The sequence below is a fragment of the Sinohyriopsis cumingii genome, chromosome 2 (assembly GCF_028554795.1).
Source record: "Sinohyriopsis cumingii isolate HCF-2022 chromosome 2, ASM2855479v2, whole genome shotgun sequence".
NCBI classification, from domain to species: domain Eukaryota; kingdom Metazoa; phylum Mollusca; class Bivalvia; order Unionida; family Unionidae; genus Sinohyriopsis; species Sinohyriopsis cumingii.
The window spans coordinates 13818875-13840961 of NC_142962.1; the positions used below are offsets into that span (position 1 = coordinate 13818875).

Below are 22087 nucleotides of genomic sequence, written 5' to 3' on the forward strand. Positions count from 1 at the left end.
TTATCTTAACACTGCAACGATTTGCACACGATTCAACTGATTGCCCGCCCATTGGCTATGAGCAAGAGATAAAGAGATGTTATGAGAGGTTGACTGGAAATTGGGGAAGGTCAATTCAATACATGTGAAAAAAATTAATTTAACTTTTAGAGTTCATTCTAGAGTTCACATAAAAGTTCAAAACAATGACACAGACATTTAAACAGTTTTATAGTTTATAAAGCTTCTTAATGATAAAGGAGATGCCTAAAATACAGCCTAAATGATATGTAGAAAGGCAATGAAAAATAACAAAGATCAAAATTTATTTCAGTTTATTAAACAGTTTGTTTCTTGTTTTCTTACAAAAGAGATGAAATTTTAATATATTTTATAAACATAATTCTGATTCTGCATAAATGACCTGGGTTCTCTCTTTTTGAATCCACGGTACCTAAGTATGCAGTAGATGCTGGTTAATAAGTGGTCTTTGCATATTGTAAATTAATTGTAATTTAAATTATTTATCAGTATCTACGAGAAGACATCAAAATCTATCTTATTAAATCACAGTTCACCATTTAAGGACTGAAGCAAAAGATGTATAACATCCAAAAACAGTAGGAAACAACTGTTCCTTGTCAGAGAAAGCTAAAAATCAGAAGCAATTCATGTACAGGTGCAACTGGGACAAAACATCTGGACATGAAACTTATAAGAATAAACATTTTTGTACATTTTTTCTTTTTTGTTCTAGAATTAATAAACGACTTAAATTGTTAATTTGGAGTTTTCAAGACTTTGAGATTTTGTTCCCTTTCATTCCATCTAACTTTCGAGAGAAAAGGCTTTGTATTAACTGTGAAAGCTGGAGTGTTGAAAAAAAAATCTTTTTAAACCTCTTGGTGCAAAAATGAACACCTAAAAATATAGCCGTATTTAACAACAATTTTGCAGGGTACAAGTCTGAAATTGCTTTTGACATCAGCATCTGACGTTATGTGCTGGAATTTTGCATTCCAATAGCTGCCATTTTGCAACAGTTTCCCAAACTTTTCACACTGAAGGATATCCACGGCTGGCTGACACCAGACATATTTACTGACATACTTCCTCAATTTTCTATGACCTGCAAATTTGTTTAACACCCTGTTGTATATTTTGGCAACAAATAATTTACATGGATCTTCAAATCCAAAGAGAAGAGAGGTGTAAAATAGAATAACTTCTTTTCCTTTCACACACATCTAAAACTACATGGTTAGCAATTAATTTGTGTATTGCGACAAAAGAATAATAAAGAGATTACATGATTCAGATTTCTGAGACTTGCTTCACACTTTCAAAAATAGTTATCATGTAATCATAATCATGGAAGCTACCTTATTATATGTTAATTGTACCAAATAATTAAGACATTCAACTAAGAAGACATTGAAAGAAACCAATTTAATAGAGACTTATGCGAAATGATAGCTATTGTAATACTGTATGTGCAGAACTAGCCCCCCCACCCCAAAAATTTTTTTAAAAAGTTTTTTATGGTGATTTCTACTTTAAATATACAATATACCATGTCACTAATCATCTTCAGAAAAGCAGGAAAAAAACTCCTTAATAGCAAGTACCATGGTACCATGTTTAAATAGCCAGGTATAGATTTTTTTAGACTCTATCTAGATCTGATTAAATAAAAGTAAATTCTGAAAATGTGTTTGAAGATAACTTCCATATCTCAATGGCAAGTCTATCATATCCATTTCTAATCTAAGCACAACACTTTCATAATCGTGATTTCATACCATTCAAGAGGAACCTAATATACTTTTTAGTGATCATGAAAACCTTCATTTAACATTTAATGCCGGAATGCTAGATGAATCTACATTACAAATCAGGTGAAACGTACATTGAATAATTAATTACCCAATTAAATAAACTATTGCTTAGGGACATATCCGACATACCTGAAGCTGGCTAACTTGTTGTTGTTGTTGTTGTAGTGTTTAATGCCATTTTTCAGCACACGATAGGCTATACATGGCGGCCAGTATTAATGGTGGAGGAAGAACCCTGAAAAACCCAGGGAAGAACCACCGACCCACGAGAAGCTACTGGCAGGCTTTCCCACGTACCCACGCTAGCCGAGCCTTGGACTCGAACCCACGCAGACAGAGGTGAGATGGCAGTGATCCGAAACGGAGAGCGCTTTAGACCACTCGGCCACTCGGGGCCCCCGGCTAACTTGTGAGAAACAGCTACTTCCTGCATACGCAAAATGATTAATACTCCAAAGATAGAAACATACGAGGGATTCACCATGATCAATAAGCTTCCAAGTCAGGAAGATTTTGATGGCACGGGTATAACATTATGAAAGCCTAAATTAATTTCAGCAATGAGATATTGAATAATACCTTTAATTTTTACAAAATATTTTGAAAGATCTGAACCATTCTGAGTAATAAAGTGTATTGTGATTTTATTTAGACAGGGTCATAGGGGTACAAATCGTGAAGGGTCCCGATTTTCGCTAACATGGTACCAAGTTAAACACTTACAGCCACCCTTCGGTGAATGTCTGGACTATGGATCTGGATAAATTATTACATACAAAGGAAGAAAATGATAAAGGTGACAGAACCACTTAATGCATAGATTAAAAGAAAGATACTAACTTGAAAGTAAAGCCTACATAGGGTATATTTATGTTAATAAATTATAAAAGTATTAATTTCAGCATTGGTAAAATTGGAGAAAAAAAACCCAAAATTTCATCTGCCATTCAAATGTCCAAGCTACCATTTCTGACTTCTTGATATGTGATAACTGGGAGCAGAGTGCTAAAGGTAAAAAGTGTAGAAGACCACTAAAAGACTGTAATACAATTATGGTTTCTTGAAGAGCAAGAAAAAGGAAGGAATTTTAGTTTTTCATGTGTGCACTTTTGTCATACACACCCTAAAATTCTGATAGGAAATGTTTTAATAAGTAATCTTTCCCAATGAAGTGAGTTATTTTTTGACAGATAAAGCAACAATACCATCTGACAATGCTGACCTGGCATCACAAGTTAAAACAGCAGTCTCCTTTCTATAAATATTTTTTATGAAGGTGAAGAAACAAATATCATGCATGAAAAATCTTTTATAAAGTTTGACTCCTCCAAAGTTAATGCTGAAACATTTTACAATCACATTCAAAATTATGCCAAATCTTCAGACAAGTGGACAAATAGAATGTTAAACCTTTTAATAAATTTCTCTCCTGCCTGAAAGAACATCAACTTTAGAAAGTTACTAGTCCTTCACTGTCGCAGAATAGAAACCGAGTGGGATTTTGGACTAAATGAATATGTATTTATACTAGACCCACAGACCTAGAACTAAACAAAATAAACACCTACTTGAAGATTATCTTGTTAAGAAGGTCACACTCGAATATAAACAATAAGTGTAGACTTTCACAAACAAGATGATGATGATTCACTTAATCCAAAGATCCCACTTCTGACACCATTATTACTAATCAACACAATTTCTATTTCTTAATCTCTTCTATATTTTTAGCTGCCACAAGCACCAACCACTGTAATTTCTTTTGTCAAACCAGAAAATTATTGATGTTGGGAGAGGTGCAAATTTTAAGCACTACGTACAAAACAAGCAAACTCTATTAGATCTGACATATGAAGAATTTATATTACATGGATGGATGATTCTAGTTTATTTTTTCTGATGAACAATGTTTTCTGTAGTGTTAGCTTTAAATACCATAATTAAATTTTGTTATGCAATATCAATGAAAAAGACATGTCAATTTAATGAAGTAAAATGCAAGAGAAAAACGAGAACATTTTCAGCATAAGCCTCTACAATCTGAGATTTGTCGTGGATTAATGATGTGACCTTTGCTGGGAACTAAGTCACACTTCAGAATACTTAAGACTGCAGACTGCAGAAAATTATCAACTTCCATATCCGAAAAAAGTATGTAAGATGAACAAATGTAATATAACAATGCCAACGTGAAGCTACCAGCCAATTGCTGCAGTTATTATGGCAGTTTCCAAGCAAACCATTCTGGCAATCATGACACTGCTGTGCAAATGGCATCACTGACTAACCAATCAGGAGTCTGAGATGTTACTAATTATCAGCCCATGTTATTGGCTTGCGAATTTAGGTTGCTACCAGCCAATTATGTGACTCTGTCCAAGTTTGATGCTAATAATGTAACCTTTTCTGTGTCAAGTAGCTCAATATTCATGCTCAGTAAAACTGAAAAACACAGATGACTATTGTTTGGAGAAAATCTGCAGATAAAATTATAATCATTAAAAAAAATCGAATCCCAAGCCAGAAAGAGGTTTGTGATAAATCTTGATCAATATGAATGTAACTGAATAGAATGAAAATATTGAAGTCAAGGGCTATATTTTGCATGAAAAGCTCTAATCAAAACCAAAACAATTTTGTTGAAGCTATGTTACAAACTGATAGCAGATCAAATGTAACAAAGGATGAATGTTCCAGGATTCACACAAAAAAGAGAAACATGTTCAGGTTTCCTGATATGTTGCAAACAAAAAGGCAAGTTGTTACAAGTCAAAACGGGGCCGTACCCAGTGTGCAAACTTGCCACCAGATTGCCATCTGATGCCAATTTCACGGTGGACTGGGGCAAACAACGAGTAGCCAGTTGGATTTTTAGGCATATCAAGAATCTACAAATTTTTTTAGTTTTATGATATTAAAAGACACATTAGAAACCATGTGAAAAATAAAAAATGGTGACTTGTTGATGATGATCACTTGTGAGTCTGGGTGTGATGAGAAAATAAGTAACTTGCATTTAATCTGTGTTCACTAGATGCTGGTAACTCCAAATAAAGCCTTCTGCATCTATGTCTGATGACACATGTTACTTCCTATTCCAAACATCAACATGTGGAGGTATTTGGATACCCTTCAGCCACAAGAAGCTAAAAAACACATCAGGAAAAAAGAAGTATCCAAAAGGAATATGACACTATGAAACGAAAATGATAGTTGGCCTACAAATTTCGCTTAGATCGAAGAAACAGGACACTTGCTAAGACCATGACAATGTTGTTATGGATTGTTAAGCTCATCATCACAAAATATCTGAAATGATAGGCTCATGAATTTTCAAGCAAGCCTCTCAAAATGTTCATAATATTTCAGACTTTACTTCACACACAAATAATCTGAACACCAATTGTATCGGCATACAGAGCAGAACTTCAGATTTTATATCCTGAAATAGAGTGGTCCGTGTACAATGTAATCAGCCCTAATGGCCCTGGAGTTGTGGAAGAGTTCATTATTGATACAAAACTAAGCAGTTGTGGGAGCTGTCACATGTCACAGGCAAACAAACATGGTCTACTCCTTTGAAAAATAATATCACAAATACATATCAAGATTTTAATTAGCTTCATCGAAAACTTGATGATGCAGATGAGGTTTGAATTAGGTAAATGTATGTACACTTCAAGATCCTGATGTGGAAATTAACTGAGCTAGAGATACTGATATCATTTATGATGTTGAGCTGAATGAACTGTGCAGCTGTATTTGGCTAATGTGGATGCATTTGATCAAGTTCCAGTTCTAGGAATCCACTGCATCTTTCTGCAAACCTAATTTCATGAGTACAGTTCTAAAACTGTCATTGATGAGATGACAAGTCAATAGAGGAGGTTCAGGTTTTTCATTCAGACAAAAATTCAGGCTGGTCATCAATGGTCATGATACCCTGCATCTAGATGAATAATGTATCAGCTGGACAGTATGCACCATTGTCCTGGTCAGTAAATAGTGGCCATGCTATGCTGAATTTAATAATATTTAATAAATTTTACATATGATAAAAATATCTTATTTTGATGATATTGTTAACTTCCAACAGGTTAATATTCATATATGCCTGAATTTACCATGGAGTCATTAACTGCATTTTGCCTCTTGTATGATGAAATGTTATTGTTGTTGTTGTTGTTGTTGTTGTTGTAGGGTTTAACACCATTTTTCAGCACAAGATAGGCTATACATGGCGGCCAGTATAAAATGGTGAAGGAATAACGGGGAAAACCCCAGAAAGAAGCCAACCCACAAGAAGCTACTGGCAAGCTTTCTCACATACCCACAATGGCCGAGCCCGAGACTCAAACCCACACAGACAGAGGTGAGATGACAGTGAAGTGATCCATAAAGGTGAGCACTTTAGACCACTCAGCCACTAGTGGATGAAATGTAGGACCAGTTAGTTATGGACAGGACCCATAATATTTTCACGATATGGGTCCTGTGAGAGAGCAGAATTTTTTTGTCTAGTTTCACACAATGGCCATAACTCCATAAGACTTTGTCATAAAATGATGAAAACTGAACTAGATCAAGGGCTTCATACCCACCCACCCCAAAAAACTCTTTCAAATCTGGATTCAAATCATTAAGATTTTCTTAAGTTATGGAGCAGAAATGAAACTCACACAGGACAAGATGAGACATGATGAAACGGATATGGCTAGTACCCAATACCACTCCACATACATGGTCATAAACATTTAAGTAAAGCACAAGGCTTTAGCAAGTGAATATTAAACTCAACATTTCCTGAATATGTTCTGTCTAGTCTACAATACTATATAAACTTCTGAACAGGTAAATATTTCCCAAAACACAAAATGTTTAATTCTGAATGGCACAATTCATATCTACATTCAGCACTAAAGCAATAACTGGATTTATTAAAGTCGGATACATATGACTAGACTGTATATGCCATCAATGGAATAAGTTTGATTTGTTATGTGTCATAACACCTGCAAGGTTTAAACACAGTACCATTTAACTCTACATTTTAGGATACATATTGCCATTAAAGTATTATGATACAAATAATAAGAACTGACCCACACACTTAGAGTGAGGTAACTGTTCTCATTTGTGTCAGTGTTAGTGCACATGTCCATGCATGTGTTCATGTGTTTGTAGATAGGCACAATGAATGACTTGAGAACTACTTTATGGAAATAAAAGTTTGTAAGATTAATTATGGTGATGTGAGGAAAAATGGTGATACAATGATAAAGGGTTAGATGTTCAAAATTATTTCTGCTAGAAGACTGACATAATTAATAATATTAACAATATCAATGTATCGATGCAATCAGAATGTCAATAACTGCATGTAACCATGCTTGGCAGGTGAGTAAAAACTGGCAGACTAGATTGTCATCTCCCAATGCCCTTTGGGTTTTAAATTGCTACCTGTGAAAGTAACAGATAATGTGAATGGAGATCCATCTAGACATTTCCTCATTATGTACTGAAACTTCACTAAAACAAAATGTTGACTCGAAAATTTCACAATTAAATAATTTAATGTAAATAGGCTTCTTTTTGAGTATTGAACAATATTTATTTTTACAGAAATTTACCTTCAAGTATGCAACAGAATTAAAAAAAAAAACTGCCAGCAAAAGGCTTCATTGTTTCCAGTATGCTGTCTGTGCAGTTATGCTGTCAAACTCGGAACAAACTTCAGCATTAGAAGTTAATCAACAAGAATTTTGGGTAATAAAAGATGAGAAAAAGATTGTGATAAGTTTTCTGAAATACTGTCAATGTGATTTTTTTAAGCTCAGGAGGAATTAATAATCTGATGAAAAGAAATTGTTTTCTTGTAATGTTGCCAATATTTATAATTGATAATTTCTATGATTTTATATGTATGATTCAGTAGTAAAAATTATACACTGTACAAACCATTTAAAAAAAAGACATGTTAGTATCATTTAAATACATTGTTTATAAAGTAATGCAGCAATCTTCCACAATTTTAATCCTTCATAATCATCAATTAAAACCTTTGTTTTCTCTGTTATCGTACATGTATTCCATTTACATACATAAACATATTTTTTAATATGGTTTTTCATGTAAACATACTGAAGCAGTTGTCGAGGATTCTAGTTTGTTTGATTTTAGAATTATTTCTGTCAGGTTAGTCAAAAGTTTAATCTTGTATGACATAATTGAGGAAAAAAATTGTTCCATAATATATCTAAATGTTGACTTAAACAAGAGAGGAAAAAAAATAGATTTCAAAAAGGTAACTTTTGAAATGATCAGGGAAATCATTCAGCTTATTAACTTAAAGCCGAATTTGAAAAATTACACTTGACATAAGTTTCATTGCTGCAAATACAAGATGCAACTACCTTTTATTTCACTGCTGTGTACTAGAAAATGAATGTGGATGGATTCCCAAGTATGAGTACAGTTGCAATGGTTAAAACAACGATCACATTTTGATCAACATAAATTATTGTACATGAATTGATAAGTAAAATAACTTACTAATACATATCAAATATGTATTCCAATATACAGGCACTGTATACATTTATGAACTATATTTGATCATGTTATATATAAACTTCAATTATAATTGACCTTAATTATGCTTTATAGTTTTCTCTAGGATCCTCTGTGGTTACCTGACAAAATAAAACCAAAATATTGCTAAAATCTGCACCAAAGGATTCAATTGTTTCACATGTTTTTAATCTGTAAACCAACCTTCTAGATCTTCATGCCATTACTACCATATCCATTTTAAAGACCAAGTGAAAAGCTTGGCTAATATCATAGTCCAGGTCTTGAGGACATTAACTGACTACAGTAAATCCTCCTTGCACTTCTTTTTGGGCAAGTTATTTCTTTTGTGTTTCAAGGGGTGAGCTGCTTTATACTGAACAGCTATCTCTGGATGAGTACAGTATATATCTGCTTATAAGTCGAGTCAAACAACAAAGATCCAGATCTGCCACATCATAATACACCTGACAATAAGGGTCTAAGTTGTTGTTTTACTGATTACTTCTAACAATCTGCACAGACCCAGATCTGCTGGCACAGTATGCAATAGCAGATCTGTGTCTGTGCAGTTTAAAGTTTGACTCATAGTATAAGTGAGTATATACCATAACTGTTTAGCAAACTGGGTTATTCTATGGTGTTCACCCCTTCTCAAAAACAGTCTCATACTTCCTGTCAGCATGCATTTGGCTGAAGCTAGTGGTGATCTCCAAATTCATGAGTTACAAATTCATGGCATGGGATTAACTTTAGTACAGCCATTCGCTTGGAGTGGAAGGGATATAACAGTGACTACATGGAGATACAGAAGGCTGGTTTACAAAGTCATAGTGTGACACGGCTGAATAACTTTCATGCAAATTTGAGCCATACTGAGCTTGTATTTAGAACATTTTAGATAGGGATAAAAGCCACAAAGGGTCCTTGATAAAACAATAGTATTCCAAAATATACGCAAATGAAATATACCATATCTGCCAATGTAAAACATACATGTAACTACGAACGGCATAGACCCTGATCCCTTTGTCAGAGAACTTTAAATCTTACTCCAAAACTATTCTGATGAATCTGCATATTTGTAGTTCCCAGTCTGAAGTAACAGCTATTATCATAAATGCCAAGTCTAACGATGATGGGCCAGTGAATGAGTAGATCTCACTATCCCATGATTGTTCAACTTGTGACTGAGCAACAGTCTGCCTTGATCAAAACATCTACTGTGCAAATAAAGATATAGGTCTAAAATGTTCACAGCTGGTTGTGTGTTACAGATCATCATATGCAATATTTAAGAATGAAATGTATCATAACTAATGTCAGTTAACATATGATAGAGGTAAATGAGTAGGAATAGATAATAATAATATAGTTTTCAAGTAATTTTATGTATTAATACTCATCCTTCTGGCCAAGGATCTTCATGTAGATGTAAATGAATAAAGGCTTGTTACTACCTAAAACATCTAAAAAACTATCAAATTTGACATACTAAGTAAAAAAATTCAAGTGTAAATCTTTCTAACAGATCATGGTTCACAACCTTTACACAGAGCTTTTCTACTAATTAGGGCTGTGAGGAGCTCTCAAGATACCTTGCTTCTGATGCATGTGTCAGTATTTTCATCTAGTTTAATTAACCAAAGGTCAAAGCAATCCCTTCTAGGTGCATATATTCATCCCATGATGCACCCATACTGCATGGTGATAATGGGTGACAAAGTACTGAAACCCGACTACCCAGCCATACTGAAAAACCATGAAAGCAGATCACGGTGACAGCTTTGGTGTGCGATACTGCTTCATAACAGTTGTATTGAAATAAAGGAGTTAAATCACGGGCAGAAAGGACTAACACACAGATAGATGTATGGACAGCTGCAGGGATAGACAAAACTAAGCTTATCTTTAAAAAAAATGTCTCTTAATGGAAATGACACACTAGTTGGCAAAATTAATTTCCTGGAAGTCAAGATACGACCATCTCTTCTTCAACTGTTGTGAAACCATCGCTAATATTCTGCAGTGATAATGAGGTTTCCAAATTTGCTGCTGTAGTACATGTAATGGATTTTTGCTAGGTACCAATTTTCATTTTGGACAAAGTACACAGCATTAAAAGACTTTAGGTGAAAACCCCATGTCATAATGATCATCCATTCAAGGGGAGCAGTGACAAGTTTTGTTTAAAGACAGTTATCATGGCAGCCATATTTGATGTATGACTGGCACCATTTTCATTTCAGATCAACTGGATATCCTAAGAATTCTTCTTGTGAAAACTCCATATTACTACAACTTGAGGAGATGTAGAGTTGCGATAATAAGATTTTTATGATGGCTGCGATGGTGGCACCATTTTCATTTAGGACCAACTAGACAGCAAAAGAAGTCCTTCTGTAGAACCTGATATTGATATGATTCTGTTCAGGAGGTGTAGCAATAAGAAGATTCTCAAAATGGCTGCCATACTGGACGTCAGATAGGCACCACTTTCATACTGGACCATTTTGACCATGCAATGAATGTGTAAAGCTTCAAGATAATCCTCCAAGTAGATTAGGATGAGTAGCGATAAAAAAACTTGTTCTAATGGAAGGACAATGGACAATGACCATCCCGTAAGCTCTTCCAGTCTTTGACCAGTAGTGCTAACAAAATCTAAATTCATTCCAATGATTCTTCATAGAAAGGACATAAACTTCCACTTTTCAAAAATCAGTACTACTGTAAATAACTCATGACAAAAGCTTCAATTAACAAAGAAAAACTGATAAATATTTTGTATTTTGAAATACAATGATATTAAATCAGTAACTTTTTGATGGGACAAAAGCATTTTCTTGTGATATTGACAACTGAATCTTTACAACCTTGAATGGAGATAACTTTACAAAAAAAGTGTGAAGATAATTGTTGATAATTTCTTAATTAACAATATGAGCTGTGGACCTAGAAAAAAAATCTCCAGTAAAGCTCTACCAAAAATCATGTCGGCACCTTGCAATGTGCCATCCCCCCCCCCCCCCCATGACATTATCCAACTCTTTATCTTATATAAAAAATTATGTGCCACAAAAGAAAAATGGCAAAATATCAACAATATAACAAATGATCTTTTTCCAACCCCTCGAAAATGGACAATTGATCAAAATATACCATGATTGATGTGAAAGTCACTCCAAGCAATTCACAGATATTTTATATCTGTCCATATTTAAAGGATACTAAATAAATGTCAAAAGAACGGAATGATAGTTTCAGGAAATTCTCCACCAAGAATAGACTTCCTTGCTTTATACACCTGAATGAAGTGCATTCAATAAGGAAAGAATTTCATAACCAATTTGTAACATTCCAATGTTAGCTCTATTAAGCTGATGTTGATCTGTGGCAACTTGGACAAAAACTGATGGTCTTCAGAAGTAGCTTGCCTAGTAATAGTAGTACACTCCAGTGGTTTTACACTAAGAGATTTTTTTCTGGGTAAAAGATTGATATTGCACCATTTATGAATCACTGCCAAAGAACTCCGTCCATTGTAAATATACTGACCTGAAATGAAATTGTCAATTCAAGTGATATTCACTAAATGTATGTACCATTATTGCAAATGTTCATCTGTAAGTCAATGATAAAATCAGTTCGACAATCTGTGCAAATCCATCACATTCTGTATTTTTGTCTGAAATGTTAAAATATTTTATAAGAGATTAGACCTTTCAAATAGAACCTGACAGCAGACAGCATCGACAGCATCAGCAAATTTTTCTTGACAACAGCCCCAGCCCCCAATTTTTAAATCCTAAGAGGTTTCTGTGGTTTAACTGAGTATAGAAACTTGTCATCATCAAGTGTGATGCAAGTTCCTCACATTTACACATTACTGCACACAGAACATCCTATAAAATATCCTGTCACCTTTGCCACTCTTGTAAATGTTCTTGTTCTTAAAGTCAACCGAGCAGGTGAAAGATTACCCATGTATTTTTTCAGAAATCTCCTGTTAGATCCATAGAAAAATCCTCTTCTGCTGGATGTGAACTGACATCGATGGTTCACATGCTGTACATCGATTTATTTTGTTGACACTATAAACTGACACCTTAAGTTCGCACACTGTGATGGTTGATACATCTCTTTTGTCATTACTAAATTGTGTAAATTTGAAAATCCTATTTATATACAATGCCATCATACAAACACTTTGGCAAGAGCATCAGCTCCTGCACTAGCTAGGTATTGTTTTGTTGGATGGAAAGCAACATCGTGAATTGATTCATCAAATTTTTTCCTATGTGCAGTGATTTCCTGGACACAAGTTTTACTATCCAAATTCCACAATCTAATTGAACAGTCATGACCTGAAAAAAAACAGAATAAATGTGAAGTTAACAAGGTTTCATGGCAAAACAAACCGCTATACAATGCCTCCAACTATCTACTGTAGGAGATGGGAGTAAATTAAAATTGTACTATAATGAAGATTGCAATGCCAAGTTTACTTTTTTTCTATCTGGTATCTGAAGTACACATTATTATACAGTATCTGTTTATCTTGAGAGTTCAGGAAAAAAGACACCAAATGCAAAATTAATGAAGGAGGCATTATATAACATTCAAAGATGTAAAATTTCCATAACAGGTGTACAACATGAACTAATCACCATGAGGTAGGTATAATACAGAAAACAAAGAAACTGGAAAAAATCATTTGAATATAATTTATTTTGAATTATAACAGACAGGTGCCTAATGCACTTGCAAAATTGTGTCCTTACGACTTTGTGTATCTTGTCTGTGACTCTTGATAGTTTGAGGCATTCAAGCTTACATATATGAAAGAAACATTCAATCTTAGATATATGAAAGAAGCTAAGACACTAAACAGCATTACATAACAGGAAGCAGGTCAAATGCATTTTGCAAGACTGACTAAATTAAGTGAAGTATAATAACACTAAGGCAAATCTAGCATGTAGATGAATGTATGGATTGTAAAATACTTGCATTTTGGTACAATAAATAACCTCTAGCCTTGCACATCAAATTAGTTTTAACTTGTTATAAGTGGAATTTTGTATTATTCTTACCTTCTATTTTCCCTAAACTTGTACTATTTTACGCGTAAGTTGAACACATATCTATCAAAAATGCCTAGTATACCACACAAAATTACTAAGCCACATGTTTGCCAAGGTTACAAAATCTATTCCTTATTGCACTGTCTGCAATTATAGTACTACCAACTTATATGGACATCCTCGTATTCTTTATCATATTTATATCCAATTGTCAACAAACACTGCCACTAAACATTCCACTGCAATATTCACTATCCCCAGTAGCACATGGCTGTATAGATGTTTACATGTTACATTTACATAAACTGGCCTAGATTTTGGTCTGCCTGAGAAAACAAACATAATCATCTTGCTGAGGCTACCAAGGGGGGGGGGAAGCTATCTATATGCAAATGAAAACCTGTGAACAAGTGAAAATATTTCACAAACATTTAAGTGAGATTCCCCACATTCAACTTCCATAATGGCCAGATATGTAAAATGTACATTTCATTTTTATTGTATGATGCTATTGGTAGCCATTGTAAGCATAAATAAAGTTAACTTTTTTTCCTGCAGAAAAGGATATTTTCTCAGAATAATAAACATGTTCCGATCATTGATTATTCTGGCCATTAACATCTCATCAGAATTTTTCAGTTTTTCCTCAACCAATCAGAACAACTGTATTGTCAATAGGAAAAATCACTCGGTCCTTTACATCACATTTAAATTTTTTTATTTTAAAAAAAAACAAAATAGAACATTATTCTGTTGCTTAGAAAGCAAAAGTGACAATGACTGGGTATGTAAAACATGATATCCAATTAAAAGTGCAGATCTAGTGGCAACCTTGCCAATATCAGTACTTTGTGCAATTCAGCAACTGGTGTATGTTATTTTTTTTATTTCTGAACAAAAATTCATGAACATTTATTATTTAAAAACATTTAGCTACTTCAAATATAATTTATTTTGTGCAAGAAAGCTCTGGTCATCTAAAATTCAAGTTTTCAAGTCCTGGTTGAAATTAAGTATTTTTTAATGCTACCCATGAAATTCAATTTTTCAAGGCTGTGCAAACCATGTAAAGGACAAATACAGCAAATGATAACTATTTTACATCTGAAGCATTTGTGTTAAGATGGGGCCTTTCATGTTTTATTTCCTAACTGCTTTCAATAATTCGCTTATAGGAGGTTTAGGAAATTGCACGACATTAATGGGAAACTGTAACCAATTAATAACCATTACTAAAAGCAATTTTATGAAATATTTATTGAGAAAGAACATAGAAGTTGCTGCTTGATGCAGAACAATATATGAACTTCTGCATCAGTTCATGCTAACAGGTAAATGTAATATAAGCAATCACAAGGTATGTATGTGATGTGATGTAATGTGATTTGGACTTTTAATTAACTTTAACATTTTTTCAGTCATATTGCTACAATGTCTGCGATTTGGTTGTTTATAGTGATGTCTAGCAATGGGGCATCATGCCGCAGACATGTAGCATGATGTCCCACCCAGTCACATTATCATGACACCAGGCCGACCAGTCCTAACAGTAACCTCTTAATGCTGAGTGCCAAGCGAGACAGTTGCTAGTACCATTTTTAAAGGTCTTTGGTATGACTTGGCCAGGCATCGAACCTATGACCTTCCGTATCTGAGGCAGATGCTCCAACCACTAGGCCACCAGAGCAGTATGTATGTTGTAGCAATGCAATTGTTTTGGTGCCTGCTCTGTCATGGAAATGGGTGAAAAGATACCATGAAAGTTCAAGCTTTTTTTCTTTCTTCTATGTAATGAATATTTCTCCAGGCTAGGCCACTGACAAATACCACAACATATATTACCACTGTATAATTTGTACATGTAATGGATTGAAATTGACACCTGCCATGGTCAGGTTTATGGCATTGGGATTTCTCCCATCTACTTTTCAGTATGTCAACTCGCAGAGTGAATACAAAAAAATCTGTGAGGGCTGCCATAAAAACCCACTATGACAACAATAAAATACATGATGGATTTCCACAAGATTGAGTGAATGTCCACTACACTTGACAGAAATCACCAGACATATTATACATCCAGTATTGTAGTGGAAACTTCACAACTTGCTGGTATCCACATCCAACAGACTGAGTTGTCAATTTGCAATCCATAATGCATGTACTGTACATTGATAACAGTGTGATTGGTATGTTGAGTTTCCATAAAGGCATGAAAAGAAAATTGCACTACACATCAGGTACTGACATAATGAGGAGTATTACATTATGTAATACATAAACGATTTGACAACCTTTTCTTTGTGCTAAATTCAGCATATTTAGCTTCAGACAAACTGCCATTTGACTTGTATGTCAAACTTAACTGCAGCTGAACCTTGTTTGAACTTGATTAAAAAAAAACCAAGACAAAATAGTATACTTACTCCCTGATAAAAGGTATAAACCATTTGGATCTACTGCTAAACTAGTTACAGCATCTAAATGAGCCACCATTGAGTGAATCATTTTGCCTGAAAAGGATAAAACAAATAGTATATTAAATGTCTTGCCTGCCCAGAAAGTGTTATCATGCACATAAAACAGCACAGTTACTGTAGCAAAAAACATAGGACAATGTGACCTACTTTATGGAAGTGCTGTTATTAGTCCTAGAAATGAATGCCTTTATATTTCAGGACAATACTTATTTTATGAGAAATGGAGCTAAATCTTAAGCAATCAAGATCATTGTGACCTCCATAAGATGGACGCATCCACTGCATCTATGACTGCACATGGCACAAGTTTTTGAAAATGGAGCTAAAAGCTTTTTCCATGCATGCTCATGCGTAATGCAAAAACATACATTAAGATCTGCATAATGTGCTGTCTGATCTGTGTCATAGTTGTTCATACAGAGGTGTGAAATATGTAGTGGTCAATACGGTCACAATATACAATACATGAAAGCAAATACAATCATAATATTCAAAGATCATTAGAGCTACAATATAAGTAGGTCAATACATCTAGGTTACTAAGTGAGTACTGAAAAATACAGGACCTGACATGTGACACAAACTTCCTGCGCCTGTTAGAGCATTCTATGCCACATGAATGGGGGGTACAATGGTTTTTAATACTGTCGATGACCTTTTCACTATATATTTAAACACAAGTTAAACTATTATTCTATTATGTAAAGGGAATAACAATTGAAACAAAAAGATATTTCAACATTTCCTTTAACAGTTTAAATTATTCAATGCATGCAAGAATGATATCTGAACACAGCACAGTAATATATGCTAATGTGACATACGTGTAGTGATTCTCACTCAGCACTCAATGAAACTTACTTTCATGAAAACAATGGAATGTCATGTGGCCAGATAAACACAAAAAAATATTAAGAAAAAATAATGCATTACGTTGATGAAAACTGATGATTTCATTGTGAAAAGATCAGTCTGAAAAATTCAGTCTAATCGAACATTAGTATTGGGATTGTCTTGGTGCTGCAGTTATGGTGACAAGTAATTTTAAAGTGAAGTGTGCGTCATGATTGTTACCAGGGAATTGTAGACCATCTGTCATGGATAATACCTCCAGAAAAGGATGTTTGTTCTTTTTAGAGTAATTTGTGCTTCATTAAATTCATAGTTAAGACTAAAACAAAGCCAATCTGAGTGGATAAAAGTGCATTGTTTATGTGAAAGGGAAGTTGTTTACTGATACAATGTAACATGTATCAAAGATGAGTCTGACACTGTCTCCCTCTCATGCAAACAGCGACTAGCCATCCATTTTCAAAATCATTGCACAAGTATTTAGTTTTTCACTTTTAATTTTAAATCTTCAGATTTAGTTTGTTTTTGTTTAATCTATATGCTAGATCTGTCGACTCTTCTGCACTGGTGTCCAGCTGGTAGTCTTTACCTGGATCTGATGAAATTTCAAGTTTATGATATGGTCAGCATTTCAAGTTTATGATATGGTCAGCATTTCAAGTTTATGATATGGTCAGCATTCCAAGTTTCTGTCACCATTTATTTAGCATCTGACAGAAGTAGTTCATCGAATGATATTGCATGTTTACAATAAATGGAGGCAGTAAACAGTTTTACTTAACTATGGTCAATACCACTCGATATCAACCGTAGTTTAATGGGACTATTTATGAAGTATATAATAAAATCACAATATACAAAGGTCAATACAATCACAATATAGCCAACAAAAGAGTCAACAAAGTCAAAATACAAGGCAGTTAATACAGCAAACAATATACACTGCTTCTCTTACTAGTGCGACCTGATAATTGGCAAACATGCTTACAATATTGCAGGTGCCCCGAGTGGCTGAGTGGTCTAAAGCGCTCACTGTTACGGATCACTGCCATCTCACCTCTGTCTGCGTCTGTTCGAGTTGTGGGATCGGCCTATGTAGGTATGTGAGAAAACTTGCCAGTAGTTTCTCATGGGTCAGTGGTTCTTTCCTGGGGTTTTCCCAGCTTCTTCCTCCACCATTAATGCTGGCCGCCATGTATAGCCTATCTTGTGCTGAAAAATGCGTTAAACCCCACAACAACAACTACAATATTGCAAACCTTCTCATAACACGATAGCAACGGTGGATCCCATTTTACTTATATACAAAAAGCAAAAGTTGTCTCGTACTTGCTTAACATTAAACAAAAGTCTCTCAAAGGGACTGACACTATACTGGGCAAAATGAATTGCCAGAAATTCAAGACTAAACCATTTCTTCCTTTAAACTTCGATCTGTTAAAACAATCTCTGATATTATTCAAAGATTAGATGTTCATATTAACTGCTGTGGTGGACACAATAGATGACAAATAGGCACTATTTTCATCATGGACCAAGCACACATCCACATCATTACAAATCTTTTGGTGTGGTCAATATGACCATTTATTCAGGGGAAGTAGCAAAAAGCTGTTGTGGCAGCAATATTGGATATACAATTAACACCTTTTACAGGTTATGACAAACTAGATATCCTAAGACGTCTATTGGTGAAAACCCGTTGAAAAACCACCCTTTCCGAGGAGTGGTGATATTTTCAAGATGACCATGGGGGCCATAATGAGGGTCAATATGCATCATTTTCATTTAGGACCAACTAGACAGAAAAACAACTCTTCTAATGAAAATCCCATGTCAAAATGACTTTGCATTTAAGAGGATTACTAATAACAATATTTCAAGATAGCCACCATGATGGTGCAAAGGTATCTTCACACTATAGTTACTGATGAGTAATCCAAACTTAACAACCACATTCTGCAAGTTTATTCAAAGTTAAATGTGAATCTTTGAACTGTCACTTCTTGGTGAAATTTCAAAAAGTACAAACATAAAATTGCTTGTTTTAGTGGCCAGTGATTAACTGTTTATGCTTATCTGTAACTTCCTTTATATGATCTGGGTGCTGCATTTGGTTTATGGGGACAAGAGCTAAACATAAACACACTATATAAAACTAAACAGAAAATAAAATGAATTTTAAAAAACACATGAGTATGTGTAAACCTTACCTGTGTTCATATCAAAGAACCTAATATGTCTATCTTCATGGGCCGTTATAGATACTGGAAGAGTTGGATGATTGACCACTCTGTTGATCTGATTGTTTATAGTAGATTCTGAAATGGCATAGAAACAAAATAAAGTCTGATAATATTATTATCACCACAAATCTGCGATAAAATTTTTATTCCATCCCACACACCCATGTCACCATTGCCCTTATGGGGCCAATAAAAATTAATTTACTTGCATTTAAAAAAAAAATAAAAACACCTAATAAAAGAAAGACATTCTTTTAGTCTATCTCACCTTACTTTAGCCATGGAAAAAAAATCACTATTTATGTTAATCTAAGCACGTTAGTCTAGGATATGGACAACTGCATGGACATGCAAACAGACTAAAGTGTCACATATTTAAAGCAAACAGAGACTTCAAGTATCACATACTTCAAATATAAATGGACTGGAAGTATCACATACTTTAAACATAGTACTAGACTCAGTGTAATTACTTCAAACATAGTACTAGACTCAATGTAATTACTTCAAACATAGTACTAGACTCAGTGTAATTACTTCAAACATAGTACTAGAATTAGTGTAATTACTTCAAACATAGTACTAGACTCAGTGTAATTACTTCAAACATAGTACTAGACTCAGTGTAATTACTTCAAACATAGTACTAGACTCAGTGTAATTACTTCAAACATAGTACTAGACTCAATGTAATTACTTCAAACATAGTACTAGACTCAGTGTAGACTCAGTGTAATTACTTCAAACATAGTACTAGACTCAATGTAATTACTTCAAACATAGTACTATACTCAGTGTAATTATTTCAAACATAGTACTAGACTCAGTGTAATTACTTCAAACAGTACTAGACTCAGTGTAATTAGTTCAAACATAGTACTAGACTCAGTGCAATTACTTCAAACATAGTACTAGACTCAATGTAATTACTTCAAACATAGTACTAGACTCAGTGTAATTACTTCAAACAGTACTAGACTCAGTGTAATTAGTTCAAACATAGTACTAGACTCAGTGCAATTACTTCAAACATAGTACTAGACTCAGTGTAATTACTTCAAACATAATACTAGACTCAATGTAATTACTTCAAACATAGTACTAGACTCAATGTAATTACTTCATAGTACTAGACTCAATGTAATAAAATAAGTGTTATATACCTCAGACATGGTTTTCCAAGATCTCATACTTATTATAAGTTGCTCATGTTACCTTTAAACACCGGATGAGAGAAGATAAATTCCTTACAGATACAGTGTAAAAACATACTGTGGGGACGGTTAAAAAAAAAGATGCAACATAAGACACCATTAGGATTTTAGTCCTACATTATTGTATTTGTGTGATACCAAGGAAACAATCTTTTCTTACTATATTGAACATAAGTTGATGAAAACTGTAACCATTAATTGGTTGCAGATGCCAGTGGACACGTTTTTGCTTTTTCACTTAAACTTTCCTGTAGGAAAGGACTAACAGACTGACTATACTGATCAAGTCACTGAAGCACTGCTTTTATTAACTATGAAGTGGACACAGACTTTAAGCTCTATAGAAAACTTTCCCCCACATGTGACCGAATAGAAATTATACTACAATAAACATGCTGCCTTGACTAAAATGACCACTGCAACCCTAAATTTTCTATAGTACAAAATGAACTGCACAAGAAAATATAGTTATTCCCAAAAATCCAAGGTAAAAGGATGCTCTAGCACCCTATGCTGGTCCCAGAGACTGCTTATTGATTCCATATGTTGTGACAAGGCTGATGTTAGCAAATTTGTGCAACCATTTTCGTTGGTCAATCTATCATCTTCCTCATATGCTTGACACAAAACACTAAACCCCACCTGTTGTTTTTTTCCTTAACTAGATGTAGATAACTCAACCACTTCTCTTTGAATTTTGGTTCTTTTTCACTCTTTTTCTCATTCTCTATTTCCATTTTCACTTTCCCTGTGGACAGGGTGCCAGCTATTTCTGTAGCATCAGTTTTTATAACATCTTCAGTTCACGTCAGAAATTGACAGCTTTTTACTTGCTCTATAGTACTGACCATAGTTACAGTAAAAAACACAGCTAGCTTCCTTTTTGACATTCAGAAACAGGTCACATGCTATGACCAGAACACTGTTATGCGATCTTGTTTTAAGCTTACCTGAGTTTTGTTTAGTTTCTAATTTAACAATTTCTTTTGATGTTTCTATATCAAACAAGTACGTATTGGATGAGGTATACGAAGCCACCATCTGACTGGGGTCACAACGCACGAAGTCCACAGCTGTGGGAACTCCATCCTCTGTAGGAAAAAAAATAAACTCATTAAAGTGACACCTGTTTATCCAACCACAATCTACAAGAAGATTTTTTATTCCAGAATTAACTGAGAAGGGAAAAAGACAGAAGGTACTTCACAAAACTGAAGATAGTTACTAGGATAACCAAGGTGGTTCTGATTTATGCTGACTAGTCCAATTAAAATTTAACTGAAGTTTTGTCTTTAAAGTAAGTGCCTCCTGATACCTCAACCATGTAATCCTTAAATAAATTCTTGTCCTTGTATCCAACATATAGTTTTTTTTCCTCCATGTTTTTCTCTTTACCATTGCATGGGTGGGTGAGGGAACCTTATGATTTTTATATGTGTAGATAGCATATAAATCTATTAACAGAGTACCCGTAATTATTATACATAAATTGAGTTTCCATGTTCTTTTCTAAAAACTTTTGTAGTGGTCAGTGTGCCGGACTCACAAACAAATGGGTGTGTGTTTGAAACCTATAATCAGATCAACCCAGGTCAGCTACTGTGGTTTGTCCTTGGACAAGGTTCTTTACTTGGCACTAAAAAACAACATACTTTTGTTTCTGTGCCACAGAAACACCAAACCAACCCAATCTTAATGTGTACATAGTGTTCTCAATTTTCATCTGTTAACTGGACTCGCCAGATTTCACATGAACACCTACAGAAGCAAGGAAAGCAATTTTTATTATGACTGATCAAATCATTTATTTTGTAGTTCTTT

General features: G+C 34.3%; 1 protein-coding gene across 4 annotated transcripts in view; it reads right to left on the reverse strand.

The window, feature by feature from the left end:
- Positions 1-299: 299 nt before the first annotated feature.
- The window catches only part of LOC149804357 (striatin-3-like), a 132311-nt gene continuing 110523 nt past the window's right edge, over positions 300-22087 (reverse strand). For all 4 annotated transcript variants that reach the window (XM_089939359.1, XM_089939351.1, XM_089939369.1 and 1 more), the window contains 4 exons: positions 21217-21357; positions 19020-19127; positions 15901-15987; positions 300-12754 (listed from right to left, as the gene is read on the reverse strand). In XM_089939359.1, coding sequence (XP_089795485.1) covers positions 12585-12754; positions 15901-15987; positions 19020-19127; positions 21217-21357 — 506 coding nt within the window. In that variant the 3' untranslated portion in view covers positions 300-12584. The remainder of the gene's footprint in view (positions 12755-15900; positions 15988-19019; positions 19128-21216; positions 21358-22087) is intronic.